This window comes from Chiloscyllium punctatum, chromosome 1 (genome assembly GCF_047496795.1).
Source record: "Chiloscyllium punctatum isolate Juve2018m chromosome 1, sChiPun1.3, whole genome shotgun sequence".
NCBI classification, from domain to species: Eukaryota; Metazoa; Chordata; class Chondrichthyes; order Orectolobiformes; family Hemiscylliidae; genus Chiloscyllium; species Chiloscyllium punctatum.
The window spans coordinates 24,912,387-24,933,545 of record NC_092739.1 but is presented as its reverse complement, the minus strand read 5'-3'; the positions used below and the strand labels follow the sequence as shown (position 1 = coordinate 24,933,545).

At 40.7% G+C, this 21,159-nt stretch overlaps 1 protein-coding gene across 5 annotated transcripts in view; it reads right to left on the bottom strand.

Annotated features, from left to right (window-relative positions):
• Nucleotides 1-21,159, bottom strand: part of LOC140482401 (protein transport protein Sec24B-like) — a 115,769-nt gene that overhangs the window by 12,755 nt on the left and 81,855 nt on the right. For all 5 annotated transcript variants that reach the window (XM_072579913.1, XM_072580076.1, XM_072580119.1 and 2 more), the window contains 6 exons: nucleotides 21,076-21,131; nucleotides 13,120-13,326; nucleotides 10,210-10,333; nucleotides 4,478-4,636; nucleotides 2,432-2,605; nucleotides 876-986 (listed from right to left, as the gene is read on the bottom strand). In XM_072579913.1, the coding sequence (XP_072436014.1) occupies nucleotides 876-986; nucleotides 2,432-2,605; nucleotides 4,478-4,636; nucleotides 10,210-10,333; nucleotides 13,120-13,326; nucleotides 21,076-21,131 (831 nt within the window). The remainder of the gene's footprint in view (nucleotides 1-875; nucleotides 987-2,431; nucleotides 2,606-4,477; nucleotides 4,637-10,209; nucleotides 10,334-13,119; nucleotides 13,327-21,075; nucleotides 21,132-21,159) is intronic.

The window sequence follows — 21,159 nt, the reverse complement described above, 5'->3', positions numbered from 1 at the left end:
TTGGTTAGAGTTAAGATAAAGGCAGCACAGTTTTGGATGAGCTCAAAGTTACAGAAGATGGATTAGACCATAAGACCATAAGACATAGGAGTGGAAGTAAGGCCATTCGGCCCATCGAGTCCACTCCGCCATTCAAGCATGGCTGATGCGCATTTCTGCTCCACTTACCAGCGTTCTCCTCGTAGTCCTTAATTCCTCTAGACAACAAGAATCTATCAATCTCGGCCTTGAAGACATTTAGCGTCCTGGCTTCCACTGCACTCCGTGGCAATGAATTCCACAGGCCCACCACTCTCTGGCTGAAGAAATGTCTCCGGATTTCTGTTCTGAAATGACCCCCTCTAATTCTAAGGCTAATCAGGATTCCTGATGAAGGGCTTTTGCCCGATACGTCGATTTCACTGCTCGTTGGATGCTGCCTGAACTGCTGTGCTTTTCCAGCACCACTAATCCAGTATTTGCTTTCCAGCATCTGCAGTCATTGTTTTTACCCTATGTTGAAATAGCCAAGCCCAGAGATAGTAGAGTAAATGAAGATGTTAGTACCAAATTAGCTGAGACAAGACAAAGTCAGGCTATATTATGTGTGTAGAAATAAGCAGAGTTTGTATTCCACCTTGAAGAAGCTCTAATCCAGTAAGGATGGGGAACCTCGTTCTGATGCTTGCTGCACCAACAGACTGGAGTTTGAAGCAGTATCACCAGCCCCATTGTAAAGGATAAGTACACAACACAACTGTCAAAAATGAGCTAAGTCATCACCATGGTACATTAGAGGAACAAAATTGCTGGCACAGTCAACAGTGAAGATTATCTAAGATTATAAATTAAACATCATCTGCCACTCCTCAGCCCATTGTAGACTTGCCACTTACCCATAGTAGCTAAAAGACAAGTAATTGCCTGCACATCTGCTCCCGCATAAACATCAGGCACAGATTTCACAATAGGCAGACACAAAGTATGCACTCGAATCCGACGCTCGCCTACAAAAATAAACAAATATTAAAGTCACTTGTTTTGAACATTCTTTTCTCACAATTAAGTTTTTGAATACATATGCACTTATTTTGTAAGAAATGGAAGTCAGAAGCCTTATGTGTATCCACTTATCTTGGATGAAATAGCAAAGGTAAAAGGAGTACCTTACTACCTTGCGTCGAGTGGTGGAGGGCCCGAGAAAAGGGGCCATCTTATTTACTGGGTCGTTTTGAATAATCAAGCAAGCAGTAGCTTACTACTACTGATATTATAGAACACAGGTAAAATTTTCTACAATATTGTAGACTCATGCAATACTGCTTTCCAAGCATGTTTTAGCAGATTTTGACACAATCCTTGTTGGCACTTTTTGGAAGTTATTTTGTAAATAAGTTATTTTCTAATTTCTGACAGGTTTGTGTTACGGAATGAAGATCACTTTGGCCTGTTGTCAATAATGGGCAAAAGAAGAAGCAATATAGATTCATCTGGTTACTGTATTAAAGATTTTTGAATATCGATATAGTCATACACTTGCACTACGAAAGATAGCATGGGGGGAATAAACAAAAGAGTCTCATTGTTTACACCAAATGAAAAAAGTGATCAGTGTCACTCTCTGAAAGGATGAAGCAACAATTCAAGAGGAAGTTTAGATTTGTTCAGCAAAGCCTAGGTCTGAGGGATATTCAGAGTGCATTGGAATACGTGTGAGCTACAGTTAACAATGGTTAAGTTTGGTCTGTGTCAACTTCAACATAATTGGGAACAGTGTTGTTGCTTCACCATGTCTCAACTGATGAACATAACATACAACCATAACCTAACTTACAGCATACAAAAACTTCAAAATTGAACTTGCATGCTTGCAAAATTGCCCTGAATAGAGGTTCCTTCAAAGGTTAATGGTAACACCGTACATGAAACCACTTTTAAAGTAAATGAGGCACTGCACCTTCAATAATCGTTTGTTCTCTAGATTTTCAGCGATTTTGTTAAAACCTGAATCTCAATATTTGAGAGTACTCATCTTTAAAATAACCTAGCTCAAACACAGTACAGTACTCACTTTTCAGCTTTACAAAAGCTACCATGGCATTTGGAAAACAATTTTCGTGTTTGCTGACAGTTTGCATTGTTTGCATCACTCAGGATTTACAAAACTTAAAAAGCACATTTACCTTTCTTGCAATAAATATTGTACAGTACCTGAGTCTCAATTAACAATTCTTCTCAACTAAGATAAGATGAATTTTTACACAAGCAAATACCTAAGAATAGTTATCATTTTAGTTAAACATAACATACCACCAGATTTTGTACATTTTATTAATAAAAATAATAATGAAATAGCTATATGTGGAAATACAGAACTGTTTTCTTGAACTACATTAAGAAATGTGAAAACACATACATTGATTTGTTTTTAAAAAATAAGACATTCCCCTACCTTTACTTGAAGTGTAAAGTAAAGCAGCCTGAAAACATACAATGGACGTGTTGACCAGATTTTCGTCAATGGACATTTGTACAGTGAATCCTGAGTCAGGATTTATGTTGGCAAGGGACAACAGATCAGTGGAACGTACAAAGAAGTTTCCATGGAAAGTATGAATGGAAAGACCTGTAGATACGAATCATTACTATGTAGGCACTGTAATGCTTTCACTTATATTTAACACAAAACAAAAAATTGCAATTATCTTTAAACTTTGATTTCTTTCAACTGAACAATCACAGAATTTGCTGTCTGTGGGAACTTGTATTAATTATACAAGTACAGTACATCTACAAAGTACTGAAACATCTTAAGGTTGATTCGAGTATTAATTTTGTTTTAGTATGCTTAACTAACACGTAGATAAAGAGATAAGTACAACTATTTGGGGGATGAATAATTACTTGAATATTGACTGACTTCCTGTTTTGCCCAGAAGACACTTACTTTTGAAAAACTGTTTAATGTCATATTTTTCACGTTTCTTGAACTCGTTAGATCAATATCCAGAGGGAAAGTGAAATTGTTGATACTAACAAGTGAAGAAAAAAATTCAGTTGCAAAGCATCTATTACATTACTTGGAAAAACCTTGAAGCACAGATACTTTAAAGGCAGTATTGCTGTGCAGAAAAGACCAATGGTCACTTTAACCCCAAAATAATTCCCACAGGCAGCCACAAAATGAATGATCAGTGAACACACTTTTGGTGGTGTGGCTTGACAGAGCAACATGGGCTTGAAGATTGGAAGAATTCCTGGAATTTGTAATATAACAAAATTTAACTTCTAAAGCCTACAAAAAATATTAAGGCATGTGCAGACTTCATTAAGTATTTTACCTGACTACTGACATTTCTAACAATGCAAAATATACTCACTACTATCTTATCAGCAATGCTCAAATGAGGCTTGAGCTGGCGACCTTCTGGCTCAGAACTGTACAGCTACAAACAAGCTAAACTGAGATACAACACAAATAGTTTGGAATCTACATAGCTGGCAGAATTCATCTTCTATATTTCAGCCCAAAATGTAATCCAGTCATGTGAGAATAAATTCAGATCAACTGCCATTTTAGTCAACGCGCTCTCTGCTCTGGAAAGTGATCAAGAGACCCGAGAGGTTTGTATTCTTGTACCATCCCCACTTCCTCTGGCTCAGATTCTCAATTCCAGCTGGGGAAACTTCTAGTGCACCCCTCATTCTACTGATTTCTGGTACCAAGAGGTCATATCAATTGACAGCACTCTTAATTGTGTCAGAGCCACTCAAGAGATTGGAGTTCAGGCATCTGGCGTGAGATTTCAGTTCAGCACTCAAAGTGCTGCACAGCCAAAAACCACACTATCTTTTGACTGAAATATTAACTGGAGGAGCCATTTATCCTCACACTTCCTGGTCTTGGTTCCTTTTTATAGATTTCCTCCATTTTTCAGATTGATCTTGGTTCTCTATTGAATTATGCACTGATTAGCTGGCTACAGAGTGATGTTGACTCTCTCTACAGCATAGATTTAATCCTTGTACTTGATGTGCAGCTTGAGCGAGGGCCACATTCTTTGCTCCCCACTTGATTTGGAGTGGTGCCCCTCAAGCTACGTAATAAGTTGACCTTCTCTAATGCAAGACATGTCAATGGGTTTTTATGGATTGTGGTTAATAATCATTAATATTTAAGGTGAGTTTGTCCTGGCCAGTATCGGTTCCACAATCAACAACAACAGACATAGATTATCCGTTTACTTTTGCACTGCTTCATTAAAAAAAAATTGCATATGAATTAGTTTCAAAGTTTCTCAATCATAACTAATCTTCAAAAATACTTTGATCGTAAAGTACATTGGGACATTTTGTGATCATGGAAGGCATTACATAAATGCAAGCCTTTTATTATTTTTTGAAGTGCAAAGCAAAACATGCTCATGCAGCACTCTTTAACAAGTACATGCACGGTCCATAAAACTATCAAAGATTCATACACAGGATGAAACATTACCTTTAGTACAACGTATCCTCATAACCGCCTCAAATCCAATTTTTCTAATGAGATACCGTTTGAAGTCTTTCTGAAACTTCTCTACCTGAGCAGGATTGTGAATGTGATGGAATGATGGATAATAGAAGACTGATCCAGCAGAGTATTTTGCCATACAAGCTGTGAAAACATCACATTTATCATAAAATAGATGTAAACTTTGCTAATAGTCACTTGTTGCAAAATGTGCAAAGTCTTTTGCAAAAACAGTCATTTGGTGAGAAATCAATTACTGCGAGTGTTCAGAAGCATTGGACATTAGTGTGTGCATGTGATATCAACACAAATATTTTTGAAAGGCATAAAATAACTAATTAATGAAACTCGTTAGAAATTAAGCCCTGCTTTTTTTTTTAGTTGTCTAAACATTATTTTTTGCAATTCTTATTTTAGTTAAAATTTAGTCAAAATTTAATTATTTTGGTAGTCTTCATTATGTTTATTTTTACTCCATTTTTCTTCTATATTACTTCAAGGTAGTATTTGTTTTCTTTCCTTTACATTTTCTTGTGCCTTTATCTTTGCTCTTTTTAATTCAGGATTCTGTTTTGGACTTTTAAAATCTTTATTCTTTCCTGGGATGTGAACATTACTGACACTTGTTGTTCATGCCTAATTGTCCTTAAATTGAGTGACTTGCTAGGTAATTGTGGAAGGCAACTCAGAGTCAGCCACATTGATGAGAGTCTGGAGTCTCGTTTAGGCCAAGCTGGGTAAAATGTTTAATTAATTTTCATAGAAAGACTTCAGTGAACCAGTCAGGGTCTTATGACAATTGATGGCAGTTGCCATGGTCACTGTTAGTTATTTTGTTTATTAATTTAACAATTAATTTATTAACTGTGTGCAAATTCTGTTCGCTGCCAGAGCATTAGCCCGAGATCACTGGATTACTAGTCCAATTACAGTACCACTACACTACTGTCTCCACATTATGAAGGATAGAGAGAGGATTTACCTTTTCAGCAAACAGTGATGTTTGTGCACCATTACATACAGAATATAAACATAAATGTTCTATGCATTAGCAGAGTTATTAAGTCGAAATAAAAAACATAATCCTTCCCATAAACCACAAAAGCATGAATCTTTTGAGGGCTGCTACTAGAAAAGAAAGCGATTTCTAAGATATTACACTTCAAAGAGTAGAGCATTTTCTTACTGCATGCAAACCTACTACGAGTAGGCAAGCAAAACCTGTAGAAAATGCTTAGGCTCCTCAAATCTAAAATCTTTTGCAACCAAATTCTTCAGCAATTTTCTATCACATTAAATTGATTTGCTTAGGTACAGTTTCTGAAACACAATGTACTTAAAGGCAAGGGCATTAACAAATAGCGAGTTACCAGAAGAAAGAATAAATAAGATTTAGAACATAGAACGTTACAGCACAGTACAGGTTCTTCGGCCCTCGATGTTGCGCTGACCTGTGAAAATAAGCTGATGTCCATCTAACCTACACCGTTCCATTATTATCCTTATGTATGTCCAATGCCCATTTAAATGCCCTTAACGTCAGTGAGTCTAGAACCTGCTGCAGGCAGGCTGTTTCATGTCCCTACTACTCTCCAAGGGAAGAAACTACCCCTAACATCTGACCTAAATCTATCACCCCTCTATTTAAAGCTATGTCCCCTCGTGTTAGCCTTCACCATCTGAGATAAAAGGCTCTCCCTGTCCATGCTATCCAGCCCTCTGATTATCTTATACGTCTTGATTAAGTCACCTCTCAACCTTCTCTCCAACAAAAACAGCCTCAGTTCCCTCAGCCGTTCCCCGCAAGACCTTTCTTCTATACCAGTCAACATCCCAATAAATCTCCTCTGAACCTTTTCCAAAGCTTCCACATCCTTCCCAGAACTGCACACAATAATCCAGGTGCGGCCTTACCAGTGTCTTGTACAGCTGAAGTATGACCTTGTGGCTCTGAAACTCAATCCCCCTATAAATAGATGCCAACACACCATATGCCTTCTTAACAACCCTACCAACCTGAGTGGCAACTTTCAGGGATTTATGCATCAGGGCACAGAACTCTCTGTTCATCTACACTGCCAAGAATTTTACCATTAGCCCAGCACTCTGTATTCCTGTTTTTCTTCTGAAGTGAACTATCTCACACTTTCCGCATTAAACTCCATTTGCCACTTCTCAGCCCAACTCTGCATCTTATCTAAGTCCCTCTGGAACCCACAACATCCTTCAGCACTATCCACAACTCTGCCTATCTTAGTGTAATCCGCAAATTTACTAACCCATCCTTCTATGCCCACATCCAGATCTTTTATAAAAATGTCAAACAGCAGTGGCCCCAAAACAGATCCTTGCGGCACACCACTGGTAACTGAGCTCCAGGATGAACATTTCCCATCAATCATCACCCTCTGCCTTCTTTCAGCTAGCCAATTTCTGATCCAAATAGTGACATCACCTTCAATCCTGGAACTCCATATTTTGGACAATAGCCCACTGTGTGGAACCTTATCAAATGCCTTACTGAAGTCCATTTGCGCCACATCAACCGCTTTGCCTTCAACCACTTGTTATGTCACCCTCTCGAAGAACTCAATTAGGTTAGTTAGGGCACGGCCTACCCTTCACAAAACCATGTTGACTATCTCTCATCAAATTATTCCTTTCCAGATTATTATAAATCCTATCTCTCATAACTTTTTCCAACACCTTACCCACAACTGGAGTAAGGCTCATTGGCCTATAATTACCAGGGCTGTCCATACTCTTCTTAAACAAGAGAGCAACATTTGCTATCCTCCAGCCTTCTGGCACTACTCCTGTTGACAATGATGACATAAAGATCAAAGCCAAAGGCTCTGTGATCTCCTCCCTGGCTTCCCAGAGAATCAGAGGATAAATTGCATCCGGCTCAGGGGACTTATCTATTTTCAGACCTTCCAAGATTGCTAAAAACCTCCTCTTTGTCAAGCTCAATCCCATCTAATCTGGTAGCCTGCATCTTTGTATCCTCACTAACATTGCCTTATTCTAACGTCAGTACTGATGGAAAGTATTCATTAAGTGCTTCCCCTATATCCTCAGATTCCACACACAACTTTCCACTACTCTCTTTGATTGGCCCTAATCTTATCCGAGTCATTCTTTTATTCCTGATATGCCAACAGAAGGCCTTGATCCTATCTGCCAACAGCTTCTCATGTTCGGTCCTGGCTCTTCTTAGCTCATTCTTGAGATCTTTCCTGGCCAACTTATAACTCTCAAGCCCCCTAACTGAGCCTTCATGCCTCATCCTTACATAAGCCTTCTTCTTCCTCTTGACAAGAGCTTCAACTTCTTTAGCAAACCATGGCTCCCTCTCTTGACAACTACCTCCCTGCTTAACAGGTATATATTTATCAAGGACCTGCAGTAGCTGTTCCTTGAAGATGCTCCACATTTCAAGTGTGTCCATCCCCTGCAGTTTCCTTCCCCATCCTATGTATCCTAAATCTTGCCTAATCGCATCATAATTGCATCATAATTGCCTATTCCCCCAGTTAGACCTCTTTCCCTGCGGTATATACCTATCCCTGCCCATTGCTGTTGTAAACATAACCAAATTGTGGTCACTATTGCCAAAGTGCTCACCTATCTCCAAATCTAACACCTGGCCAGGTTCATGCCTCAGTACCAAATCCAATATGGCATCTCCCCTTGTTGGCCTGTCTACAGACTGTATCAGAAAACCATCCTGCACACACTGAACAAAAACTGATCCATCTAAACTACTTGAACTATAGTATTCCAAGTCAATATTGGGGAAGTTAAAGTCTCCCATAACAACTTCCCATAACAATCATCTTTGCTATTCTCTCCTCCACATCCCTGGAATGATTCTGAGGCCTATATAAAACTCTCTACAAGATGACCTCTCCTTTTGTTTCTTACCTCAGCCCCAACTACCTCAGTGGATAAGTCTTCAAACATTCTCTCAGCTGCTGTAATACTATCCTTGATTAAAAAGGTCACACATCCCCTACCCTTTTACCACCTTCTCTGTTCTTACTAAAACATCTAAATCCCAGAAACTGCAACAACCATTCTTGTCCATCCTCTAGCAATGTCTCTGAAATGGCTTCCACATTGAAATCCCAGGAACCAACACATGCTGAAAATTCACCGACCTTATTCCAGGTGCTTCTGGCATTGAAACACACACATTTCAAACTAACACCCTGACTGCCGGTGCCCTCTTGCGACCTTGCAAATCCATCCCTGACCTCACTACCCTCAACCTCCTGGACACTGGAATTAAAATTCAGATTCCCACCCCTCTGCAGCATTAGTTTAATAACACCTATTCCCCCCACCCAGAAGAGCAGTAGCAAATTTAGCCCCTAGGATATTGTTATATAGGAGATTTATACAAGAATAAATACAGAATATTGATTGTGCTTTATTCTATAGTTATTTAGTGACTCAAATTTTAACTCAACTTACTTCTGTATTTTTTATACTTTTGTATATTAAGTTATACAATCAATTTATTTTTAAATTATAAAATTTATTATCATTTTTATTCACAAAAATGATAACAGGAATTCATGGTGTGAAATATATTTTAGTAATGTACTGGATTACATAAATGCCAAACAGCCTGCATTGAAGCAATTAACATTGTATACAGGATTTTACATTTGGGTTTCACCAGCTCTCCAAAGCGCCATCAGGTTTATAATATGTCTGTTTCAATAATAAGAATGCCTAATATTAAGTAGTTCACTCATTGGCTCCTAATCAAGTAATACACACAGAACAGAGGTGCATTCCAGCTTTTGAACTTGTATTGAATGGCAGGTGACAGAGCTATGCTTTAAATCCCCATTTTGGAATTTGCAAAATAACCATTTTCACTGCCATAAACATTAATGGCCACTCTCCCAATCCTTACAATTTCTCCAGCATACACGAACAGCAACTACCCCAAATTGTGCAAAGCCCTAATTTCAGAGAAAGGAATTGGAGAGAAAGGCACCCCCTTGGGTGGAGAGAATGCAGACCCTGTTACTGTAGAACAAGAACTTCATTAGAGTTTAATCAAATGATGCCTATATGGTTAAAAACAGCCATTAATGCGCAGATGGAGATTAATTTGTAAAAAACTTCGGCTTTAATACCAGATTTTACTTGGGAGCTTGTTATTTAACCATGTTACGTGTTCATATGTGCTCCCAGTAACAAACAACATCTTTTCTCTGACTGAGACAAAAACAGAGCTTGTTGGAAAAGCTCAGGTCTAGCAGCATCTGTTACCTGATTTCTTTCCACAGATGTTGCCAGATCTGCTGTGCTTTTCCAGGAATTTCCGTTTTTGTTTCAGATGTACAACATCCACAGTTCTTTCTGTTTCTTTTCCATGACTATGGTTTTAAATTGTAACAAATTCATTGACTACTTCTGGTGAATTGAGTTTTAACATGCAATCTCACGGCTTCTTCAATAAATTAAATTCTCTACTTTTCTTTAAGTCAATAGTATTTTTAAACAGCTGTACATAATTTTTGTATATGATAACTTCAATTATACAGTCCAATCATCTGTTGCAGGGCCTGAGATCATAGAAATTTTTTTTTAAAAAAACTATTGAATCGCTTTGGTTCAAAAGAACAGAATTTCTTTATTGACTTATCAGGTATATTATAGAAGTAACTTAATGGAAATGAAAACTGCTTTCTTACCAAGTGAAGCCATGTCGCTATACTGTCCACTCAGTAGAAATAAATCCACGGCCACCTGCTGGCCCGAGCAGTCCAAAGCAAACTTCTTATAAAAGTCTGTGGCTGGAGCAAGGTGTTGCACACCCTTAATTGAAATTAAATAGAATTTCAGAGATTTATGATTTGCTCATTAAACTGCAAATAGGAAAGCAATGTGAGAAAATAATATTACGCGCCAGGATGTGTTATTTTCTAACTCTTACTTCTGCATGTTGATTACTAAAATGGGAAAAACAATAGGATTAGTTTGTTAAAAGCTTTTATTTCACATTGTCCCCCCTCTTCCATCACATAGGTTATACCACTCCGCCATCACAACTCTTTTTGTGAAGATTCAATTCTTCCGAATTGATTGATTTTTGACAGCTGTCTCAAGGTTTGAAGTGGATTGTCTTAACCACAGCAGGGTCAGCCACAATTTCTGAAGTCCGAGTTCAAAGTCTACTGCTTATAATTAGGTGGCCCTGGTGACATATCAGTCAAAAAAGAAATACTTATGAGGAAATACATTTGTTCCACTTAGTTTATACAGCTAAATAGATCCCACACATTTCCCTCTGGCTGCTACCCCTTAAATTCAGCCCGTATGCTCCTGAATTATGGCATGCAATTGTTTTCTGTATAATTCAGAGTGTTTCAACTCTACTATTCCATGTGTTTGTCATTATATAAAGTCTATGTTTGTGAACTCAGCTTCAAATTTGGCTTTTAATGGGTAAACCTGGTGTCTCGTCCTGTTCTCATGGTTTAGTCAGAAGCAATTTTTCACTTTTAATTTTCAGTTAAGTTTACTAATGCAGCATTCCTTAAATTAGGCCTAGGTAAAAATGCTTAAATCATAAGAATAGAAAAAAAAAGCTCTTTTTAGTGAAACATTGACCATTCTGAATACCACCAGAGCTTATGACGTGTTTTGTCACGGTCAGCAAGGAAAGATTGATAAGTTGAATAAATTTAGATCAGCACAGGAACAATGAGGAGGAATAGTGCAAGACATTTTCCTTAAGCAGAAAGTTGTCAGGACTTGGATTCAGTCAAGGTGAACATGGTTCTATGTGAAAAGTTACTCATTAGCATGGGACAAAAGGAAGAAAAGCAGGAGCAGTTCCTTCCCAGAGTATTGGCAGCAGCGGATTTCTACGCTGAAATGGCAATCCCAGAGGTGGCAGTGGCATCAATAAAAGCCAGAATGAGGCACCAATGGCGTCAGCATGATGGGTCCAGTGTCAAATCTGGGACCAGTTCATGGCCCAGCAGTTTTAGCAGCAGCTGCATTGCTGAGATCAGCCCAGCGCACTCACGGCAACGACAATCGGTGGAGGCAAAATGGCACCTAAGAATGGCAACACGGTTCCAGTGGCAGGGGCATGGCTTAAGGACATGGCTGGTCCCTGGTACCTGACGGCAAAGGTGGTGGTGTCCTGGCTATGGTGGTGTGCAGGGTTTTGTGGCACCCGAGTGTTTGCAGACTATGGGATGGACTTTGTGGCTGTTTTTCTGGCAGCAAGGCCTCATGGCTGAGGGGGTGGAGTGATCTGGATATTTCCTTTTCTTTTATTTCTGCTTCTATTTTTTAATCCTGTGTTTTGTATTCTGAGATGGTGCAGGAAAATGGCAACTTGTACACTTTTCACTGTACTCTTGTCCTCAAGTACACATGACAATAAAATCTAATTCTCATTCTAAATATCGGCTGAAACACCTGAAATATCCTTGTCTTCCACCATTAGTCTATAAAATGGACTGGGCAAAAATTAAAGTCACATTCATCAACTACATGCTTGTCATGTTCACACATGTGGGCGGCACGGTGGCACAGTGGTTAGCACTGCTGCCTCACAGCGCCTGAGACCCGGGTTCAATTCCCGCCTCAGGCGACTGACTGTGTGGAGTTTGCACGTTCTCCCCGTGTCTGCGTGGGTTTCCTCCGGGTGCTCCGGTTTCCTCCCACAGTCCAAAGATGTGCAGGCCAGGTGAATTGGCCATGCTAAATTGCCCATAGTGTTAGGTAAGGGGTAAATGTAGATGTAGGGGTATGGGTGGGTTACGCTTCGGCGGGGCGGTGTGGACTTGTTGGGCCGAAGGGCCTGTTTCCACACTGTAAGTAATCTAATCTAATCTAATGTAAAATATGACTCTGAATTTTTTTGCCAACAGAGCAAGCAGGGCAGGCAAAGCAAGTTCGCTTGCTGCTAACACTATTGCCCTGTGATAACTCTAGACAGTGCAACAAACTGCCTCTCCATCAAACCCACAGGCAGTCCAGGTAAGATCAGTGACAGCCAGGATGGGTGTTCCTGTGGAAGTCAAGTGCAACCATTCCAAAAAATGCTGTGTTGAATCAGAAAGCAAAAGTTCTTTACTTCCAGGTTACCAGCAGCAATGCCTGGGTGACTGACTGATCATTTCACAAGTTAACCAAGCAATCAAGGGGTTCTTTGGAACAGATGAAACATCTATGGGCCATTTACATTGAGCATGCTCACCCTTACCTATAGCATATAGACCATAAGTTTACATGTACCTCCACATCCGTGTTTAATCGAGGAAACATTTCTACAGTACGGAATCATTCATATGGCCGAGCAATCAGTTTAATAAACATAGTAATATTTCAGACCGCAGCAATAATTCCCGAGGAATAATCCCAACTGGAACTGGCAACCTTACCTCTAAAGAATAGCAATTATTGTAGAGTTCTGCTTCCCATCTAATTACATATCCATTCTGTACTGATTGCTCTAAGGCCTCAGAGAATCCAGAGATTACTCAGAGCTGCTCAGGCCCAAAAACAGGTGTGTACAGTGATGCACAATCATCTGTATGTTACAATAAGATTTTTTTTCCTATCTGAGATCAAAAGCCAATTACCTTTGCGGTGGATCTCTGATTAGGGTCTTCCCTTGATTGAAGACAACCGACACCTATGGATGGTAGCTGTGTTTGGAATACAGAGATGCGTCCCCCAGTTGCAGACATAAGTTTAAATGCAGCCTGCAAAGCTGGGCCCAGTGCACTATGGGTTTCTCTTGTGTTGGTGAACATTGTCGGCAATACTTTCAGTAAATCTTTAATAAGCTACAAAGAAAACAAAACACAATTTTTTCAGGACAAAAAAAAACACATTTTATACAGTTTGCTAACAGATGTTCAGTAAAGATTTACAGCAATCATTACATTTTTCCTCAGAATCATCTATCTGATATTTAAAAATTATGGAAATGCTACAATGAAGAAGCATGGCAATATATCAGTGATTTTTCCATACATTCTGTGTAGCAGATCTGAAAGGGGACATTCAATAATATACATCACTTCAAGATAATTCTGCTGGGACAGTGGATTACTGTACAAATTCCCTCAGCAATAAAAAATGGGTCAGAATGTTTCATGAACCAAAAAACAAGGTGAGGAATACCATGCTGTGTCGTTATGCTATTGGACAGGAGGTAAGGGAAAAGCAGCGGGTTTGGATATGCCAGATGATGCCTTCATCACAACAAGAAGTCATCAAACACAAACAGAAAGACACGGAACCAATAAAACAGCTGCCTCCAACAGTAATTACACACTGGGGAAATGAAACAGCATTTTTTTAATTTTTGTTTTTTGTTCTTCTAAAAAAATGACTTTTTTCTGCATTAGAACCTGTTAAGTATTGAGTGATTCTTTTTAGTGCTTTCACAGAATTTACTGCGTCGGTGCTTTTGTCAGTAGAGAAGACAACATTGATTTATTGACACAAAAAAAACATAATTATTTTGCTTATGTATAACAAAAATCCCAATGGGCACTGGTGTGAAACAATTTTGTTTATGCATAATAGGGACATTTTCTTTCGTATAAACTCAGATTGTTAGAAATATATAAAGTGGTCCCTTGGTAGGTCAGTAAGTTTAACCAGTGAGTAGCTGAATCATACAGATCAAGTCGGCTGATTTAAATTGTGTCAAAAAGTATGGTGCTGGAAAAGCACAGCTGGTCAGGCAGCATCTGAACAGCAGGAGAGTCGATGTTTTGAGCATTAGCTCTTCATCAGGAACGAAGGGGTGGCCCAAGGGGGCTGAGAGATAAATGGATCAGGGAGGGGGCAGTGGGGGGGGAAGGAGGAGGGAGGCAAAGGTAGCTGGAAATGCGATACTTACATGAAGATGGGGTAAAGGTGATAGGTCAGAGAGGAGGGTTGAGCAAATAGGTGGGAAGGAAAATGGACAGGCTGGACAGTTCAAGAGGCTAGTGCCGAGTTGGAAGATTGGATCTGGAATAAGGTGGGGCAGGGAAAATGAAGAAATTGATGAAATCCACATTGATCCCATGTGGTTGGAGGGTCCCAAGGCAGAAGATGAGGCACGCCTCCTCCAGGTGTCGGGTGGCTAGAGTTTGCTGATGGAGGCGGCCCAGGATTTGTACATCCTTGGCAGAGTGGGAAGAGGAGTTAAAGTATTCGGTCACAGGGCAGTGGGGTTGCTTAGTGCACGTGTCCCAGAGATGTACTATGAAACATTCTGCAAGTTGGTGTCCTGTCTCCTCAACGTTGAGGAGTTGTGCAGTGGTAGAGGCACAATTTGTGGGTCATAGTGGAAGGAGGAGAAGTGAGCTATAAGTGAGTACACATGGTTAACAGGCAAAGACAGAATAAAAATAATGTTGCATAGTCATTGCCACTTACACCTCAACAGTTATTTCGACTCCCCTGTTCCTCGGATGCTGCCAAACACTGTTTGATAAGGGTCAAGGAGAATAGGAATTAAACTTACCAAATCATATACGAAAGAAATAAAACCAAGCTGCTTAAATGGGGACGACAGTGGCAATTCTTATCCAGGTTCTAATTCTTAATCCATGCTCATTAAACATTAACATTCTGCAATCATTGTGGGACACTAAAAAAGTTAATCCTTTTCAATTTACTGCAAATTTTTCATTGTACTGTTCATCTAATGACCAAAATTTTGTGTGTAATTCCAGCAAAGTTATGCTAAACAATATGATCAACAATGAGATTATTGTCCAATTTGCAATACTTCTCAGCCAGTAAGACTGCTACGCAAAATATTGTATTAACTGATACATTTTTAAATGAAATGTGAAATTCTTTTTAAAGTTTATCTATATTGCTTTCATTATATATTTGGATAATTTTCTTTATGAAATAGTCTGATGTGCAATTAAGACCAGAAAATGGCAAACACTTTAAAGTGTTTACAGTCCAAATAGATACAATTTTATTTCAGTTTTCTAATCCAGTTTTCTAGTTCCCTAACAACTGTAAAAATCCCTACATCAAACACCATATACAGTGGATTTCTGCACAATTTACAAAGAAGGAAGCAGCATGGTAAACTGACTTCCCTGCTTCCATGACAGCTTTTGTCAATATATAAAGAAGTTGTTTCTTTAAATAGGAGCATATTTATCTTACTCTACTAGGATTTAATTAAATATAATAAAATTTTGGGTAGCACGATGGCTCAGTGGTTAGCTCTGCTGCCTCTCAGCACCAGGGACCCAGGTTGGATTCCCGCCTCGGGCAGCTACCTGTGTGGAGTTTGCACGTTCTCCAAGTGTCTGCGTGGGTTTTCTCCCATAGTCCAAAAATGTGCAGGTCAGGTGAATTGGCCATGCTAAATTTCCCATAGCGTTAAATGCATTAGTCAGGGGTAAGTATAGGGTAGGGGAATGGGTTTGGCAGGGTTACTCTTCGGAGGATTGGTATGGACTTGTTGGGCCGAAGAGCCCGTTTCCACACTGTTGAGATTCTAATACGACAAGGACTAGGATCTTTGGTAAAAGTTTGGTCTTTTTGTCATTACTTCAGTTTTGCTCTCAAAATGTGTTTGAAAGCTAAATCTCAATTTTAACACTTCTTAAAATATCTGAAGAGAAATCTAAAGCGTTTGTGAATTTTTCTTAGCGTGATTGATAAGAAACTAAGTTAACTACTCATAGAATGTGAACTTGTTTTATTATAGAAGACAGAATTTCAAAGTTTTAGCCTAACACTGACTGTCAAGACAGTTGCATGGACTTTACAGTTCAACAGAACGTGTGGCAGTCTTTTGATTCTTACGTGATACAGGACAACACAGAGCTTTCTCAGGAACAAAGAGTATAATTGCTGCATTGTTCATGCAAGCTAACTTGGAAGAATATCTATCATCTTTCATTTTTCCTCAAGATTTATTCTCCAGGGTTTGTCTTAACAGCTGTAATTAATATTTCAGGAGTTGTAATCAGTGCATTAAAGACATAAATTAGGTATTGTTTTACCATACACCCACCTACATAGACATTGGAGAAACAAATTGCTCCCCCCAGGCACAAGGCATTAATGCATTTGACTGCACCAAATCTATAGCATGCTGAAATTAAATAATAAATTATACATATTAATAAACGCTTTCCACAGCTACTTTATGATACTTCATTCTAAGAAAATTGGTCATAACACAAGTCTATAAAGGAGGAGGAACAACCTAAGTTGACTCCTTGACAGAAGCCTCTGGTTCATTCACACCTGATGACACCATTAGGAAATCCCTGCACTTTCCAAGAGATAAGATACAATGGGTTTTGATATTTATCAAGAAACTTTATAGCTCGGTAATTGTGGGCATCACAGAAGATTATGGTGGCAGCAGCTTGGACAAAATTCTGAAGGGGTCACAAATATTAGAATTGCAGTTTATGGATTTACAGGATTAGCTGAGTGGACCAGTGTAAGATGCTCCCCCTACTCCTGGCCTGTGAATTTCTGTAAAGGCTTGATAAATCTAATCCCCCTTTTACCTGGCAGGTTTCACATGTTGTTTTCCTCAAATCTGGCTGACAGCAGGTGTTAGTAGAGTTATAGGTTTAAACTGATTTTAATTTGCCTGCTGAGAGCAAACTGAATCAACCTTGACTACAATAAGTGGGTTGGGTTCAAATCTGTGTGAATTTTACCATAATAATTACTTGTTACTACAGTGAGGAAATACATGTCAAATAGAATCCCCATGAAGCAAATATTGTTGATAGCTTTAGTTGATGACTTGAACCGGATTTTGGATAGGGAAGCAAGTTTACCTTGGTAAAAACAATGACTGCAGATGCTGGAAACCAAATACTGGATTAGTGTTGCTGGAAGAGCACAGCAGTTCAGGCAGCATCCAACGAGCAGCGAAATCAATGTTTTGGGCAAAAGCCCTTCATCAGGAATAAAGGCAGTGAGTCTGAAGCGTGGAGAGATAAGCTAGAGGAGGGTGGGGGTGGGGAGAAAGTAGCATAGAGTGCAATGGGTGAGTGGGGGAGGAGATGAAGGTGATAGGGCAAGGACGAGAGGGTGGAGTGGATAGGTGGAAAAGGAGATAGACAGGTCGGAAAAGTCAAGGAGACAGTGCTGAGCTGGAAGTTTGAAACTAGGGTGAGGTGGGGAAGGGGAAATGAGGAAGCTGTTGAAGTCCACACTGATGCCCTGGGGTTGAAGTGTTCCGAGGCGGAAGATGAGGTGTTCTTCCTCCAGGCATCTGGTGGTGAGGGAGCGGCGGTGAAGGAGGCCCAGGACCTCCATGTCCTCGGCAGAGTGGGAGGGGGAGTTGAAATGTTGGGCCACGGGGCGGTTTGGTTGATTGGTGCGGGTGTCTCGGAGATGTTCCCTAAAGCGCTCTGCTAGGAGGCGCCCAGTCCCCAACAGTACCCTTCCACTGACACTCTCATTCGTTTGGCCGAACTGGTTCTCACCCTTAACAATTTCTCCTTTGAATCCTCCCACTTCCTCCAGACCAAAGAGGTAGCCATGGGCACACGTATGGGCCCCAGCTATGCCTGTCTCTTTGTTGGCTACGTAGAACAGTTGATCTTCCGTACTTACACCAGCAACTCTCCCCACCTCTTCCTCCGCTACATTGATGACTGCATTGGCGCCATCTCGTGCTCCCGCGAGGACGTTGAGCAATTCATCAACTTCACCAACACATTCCACCCTGACCTTAAATTTACCTGGACCATCTCTGACACCTCGCTCCCCTTCCTGGACCTCTCCATCTCCATTAGTGACAACCGACTTGACACTGACATTTTTTACAAACCCACCGACTCCCACAGCTACCTGGGTTACACCTCTTCCCACCCTACCTCTTGCAAAAATGCCATCCCGTATTCCCAATTTCTCCGCCTCTGCCGTATCTGCTCCCAGGAGGACCAGTTCCACCATAGAACACACGAGATGGCCTCCTTCTTTAGAGACCGCAATTTCCCTTCCCACGTGGTTAAAGATGCCCTCCAACACATCTCGTCCACATCCTGCACCTCCGCCCTCAGACCCCACCCCTCTAACCGTAACAAGGACAGAACGCCCCTGGTGCTCAACTTCCACCCTACAAACCTTCGCTTAAACCAAATCATCCGCCGACATTTCCGCCACCTCCAAAAAGACCCCACCACCAGGGATATATTTCCCTCCCCACTCCTTTCCGCCTTCCGCAAAGACCGTTCCCTCCGTGACTACCTGGTCAGGTCCACACCCCCCTACGACCCACCCTCCCATTCTGGCACTTTCTCTTGCCACCGCAGGAACTGTAAAACCTGTGCACACACCTCCTCCCTCACCTCTATCCAAGGCCCTAAAGGAGCCTTCCACATCCATCAAAGTTTTACCTGCACATCCACTAATATCATTTATTGTATCCGTTGCTCCTGATGTGGTCTCCTCTACATTGGGGAGACTGGACGCCTCCTAGCAGAGCGCTTTAGGGAACATCTCCGGGACACCCGCACCAATTAACCAAACCGCCCCGTGGCCCAACATTTCAACTCCCCCTCCCACTCTGCCGAGGACATGGAGGTCCTGGGCCTCCTTCACCGCCGCTCCCTCACCACCAGACGCCTGGAGGAAGAACGCCTCATCTTCCGCCTCGGAACACTTCAACCCCAGGGCATCAATGTGGACTTCAACAGCTTCCTCATTTCCCCTTCCCCCACCTCACCCTAGTTTCAAACTTCCAGCTCAGCACTGTCTCCTTGACTTGTCCGGACTTTTCCGACCTGCCTATCTCCTTTTCCACCTATCCACTCCACTCTCTCCTCCTTGACCTATCACCTTCATCTCCTCCCCCACTCACCCATTGTACTCTATGCTACTCTCTCCCCACCCTCCTCTAGCTTATCTCTCCACGCTTCAGGCTCACTGCCTTTATTCCTGATGAAGGGCTTTTGCCCGAAATGTCGATTTTGCTGCTCGTTGGATGCTGCCTGAACTGCTGTGCTCTTCCAGTACCACTAATCCAGTAAGCAAGTTTACCTCGTCTATCTGTCTTTGGCCTGTGATCTTCCCTCTTTTCAAATACCATGTAGTGCAGCCAAGGAGACAGATATTAGAGATACTCATTGACCAGAACTTCTCATAGGTTCTGATATTCCCTGTAGCATTCTATTTACTGGTTTATGTACCTTGTTGTGCCTCTGAATTGCATTTTAATTTACAGTTCCTTACACAATTGAGGACTGATAGCAATTCTATTACAAAGATTCAATCATGAGTGAGTTACTGCATGTGTATGTGACATTCAAATTGGTTTTCCTAGGTGCTACATTTCTATCTAGAGCTATCTATTTTCATGTTCCTTAGCATTATGAACCCCTCTAGCTGACAAAGTAACAGTAACGCTTGATTGCTCAGGTATGTGGGTTGCAGGTTCAAATTCAGAAAACCAGTTGCCTGTACTCGATTCTAACTGTCTTGATGCCAGATGTGGTATAGTTGCTTGGAACCAGTTAAAATGGATTTGTTAATAAAAGGAGCTAGACTCTGGTCCTTGCTAATTATTTGCATCTATTTGTTGTAAACATTAGAATAGATTAGGTAAAAACAATGACTGCAAATGCTGGAAACCAGATTCTGGATGAGTAGTGCTGGAAGAGCACAGCAGTTCAGGCAGCATTCGAGGACACCACCTGGCAGCTCAGTACTGTTGCACAAGTCTAACAAACACTGTTATAATTAGATTAGATTACTCTATTATCCTATATTTATCCCTGACTAACACACCTGACCTACACTGCCCCGAACACGATGGGCAATTTAGCGTGGCCAGTTCACCTAACCTGTGGGATTGTGGGAGGAAACTGGAGCACCCAGAGGAGACCCACGCATAGAATGTGTAAACTCCACACAGACAGTTGCCGAGGCTGGAATCGAACCCGGGTCTCTGGCGTGTGAGGCAGCAGTGATAACCACTAAGCCACCATGCGCCCATAAGAAGAGAAAAATAAACATTTGGATTTACATAGCTCCCATTACTGAAACATCTCAAAGCACAGTCACCAAGTTACTTTTATACAGCATTGAAAGCAGACAAATAGAGAAGCCACTGAGCAAACATTAAAAACCACCATCAATAATCATACATAGTACCTATTAATCTGTTTGTTTTTGATGATGGGAAAGTACTAGGGAGAATTTCTTTTCTTTGAAATGTACCCAGGGTCTTTTGCATTAACCTTGCACCAAAATTGGGTGACATTTGGCGTATCTAAAGGACTACAATGCAGGATTCTGTTCCTCTTAAATTACAACAAAATGCCAGCGACAAACCCAAGCCCTGGATTTGGATTTTAAATGACATCTCACAGCGTTAAGAACTCCATTAACTGATTCAAGTTGACACATGTCTGCGTCCACTTTATTAACCTTTGCCCATTGTAGTAGCTATTTTCAGTAAAGCAGCAGATTGCCATTAGCTGAAATTGATTGAACATACTTAAAAAAAGGTTACCATAGTATTCAGGACCTTTTCTGTTACAAAAAAAAGGAAGGATGCTAAATTTTAATCACAAGTTCTTGCCTACCTCCTTGCTTTCATGTAGGTTTACCATCAAGCTGTCTGGAGTAGGTAGGAAGATATCTGCAGAAGAAAGCTTTCATCAATTTTT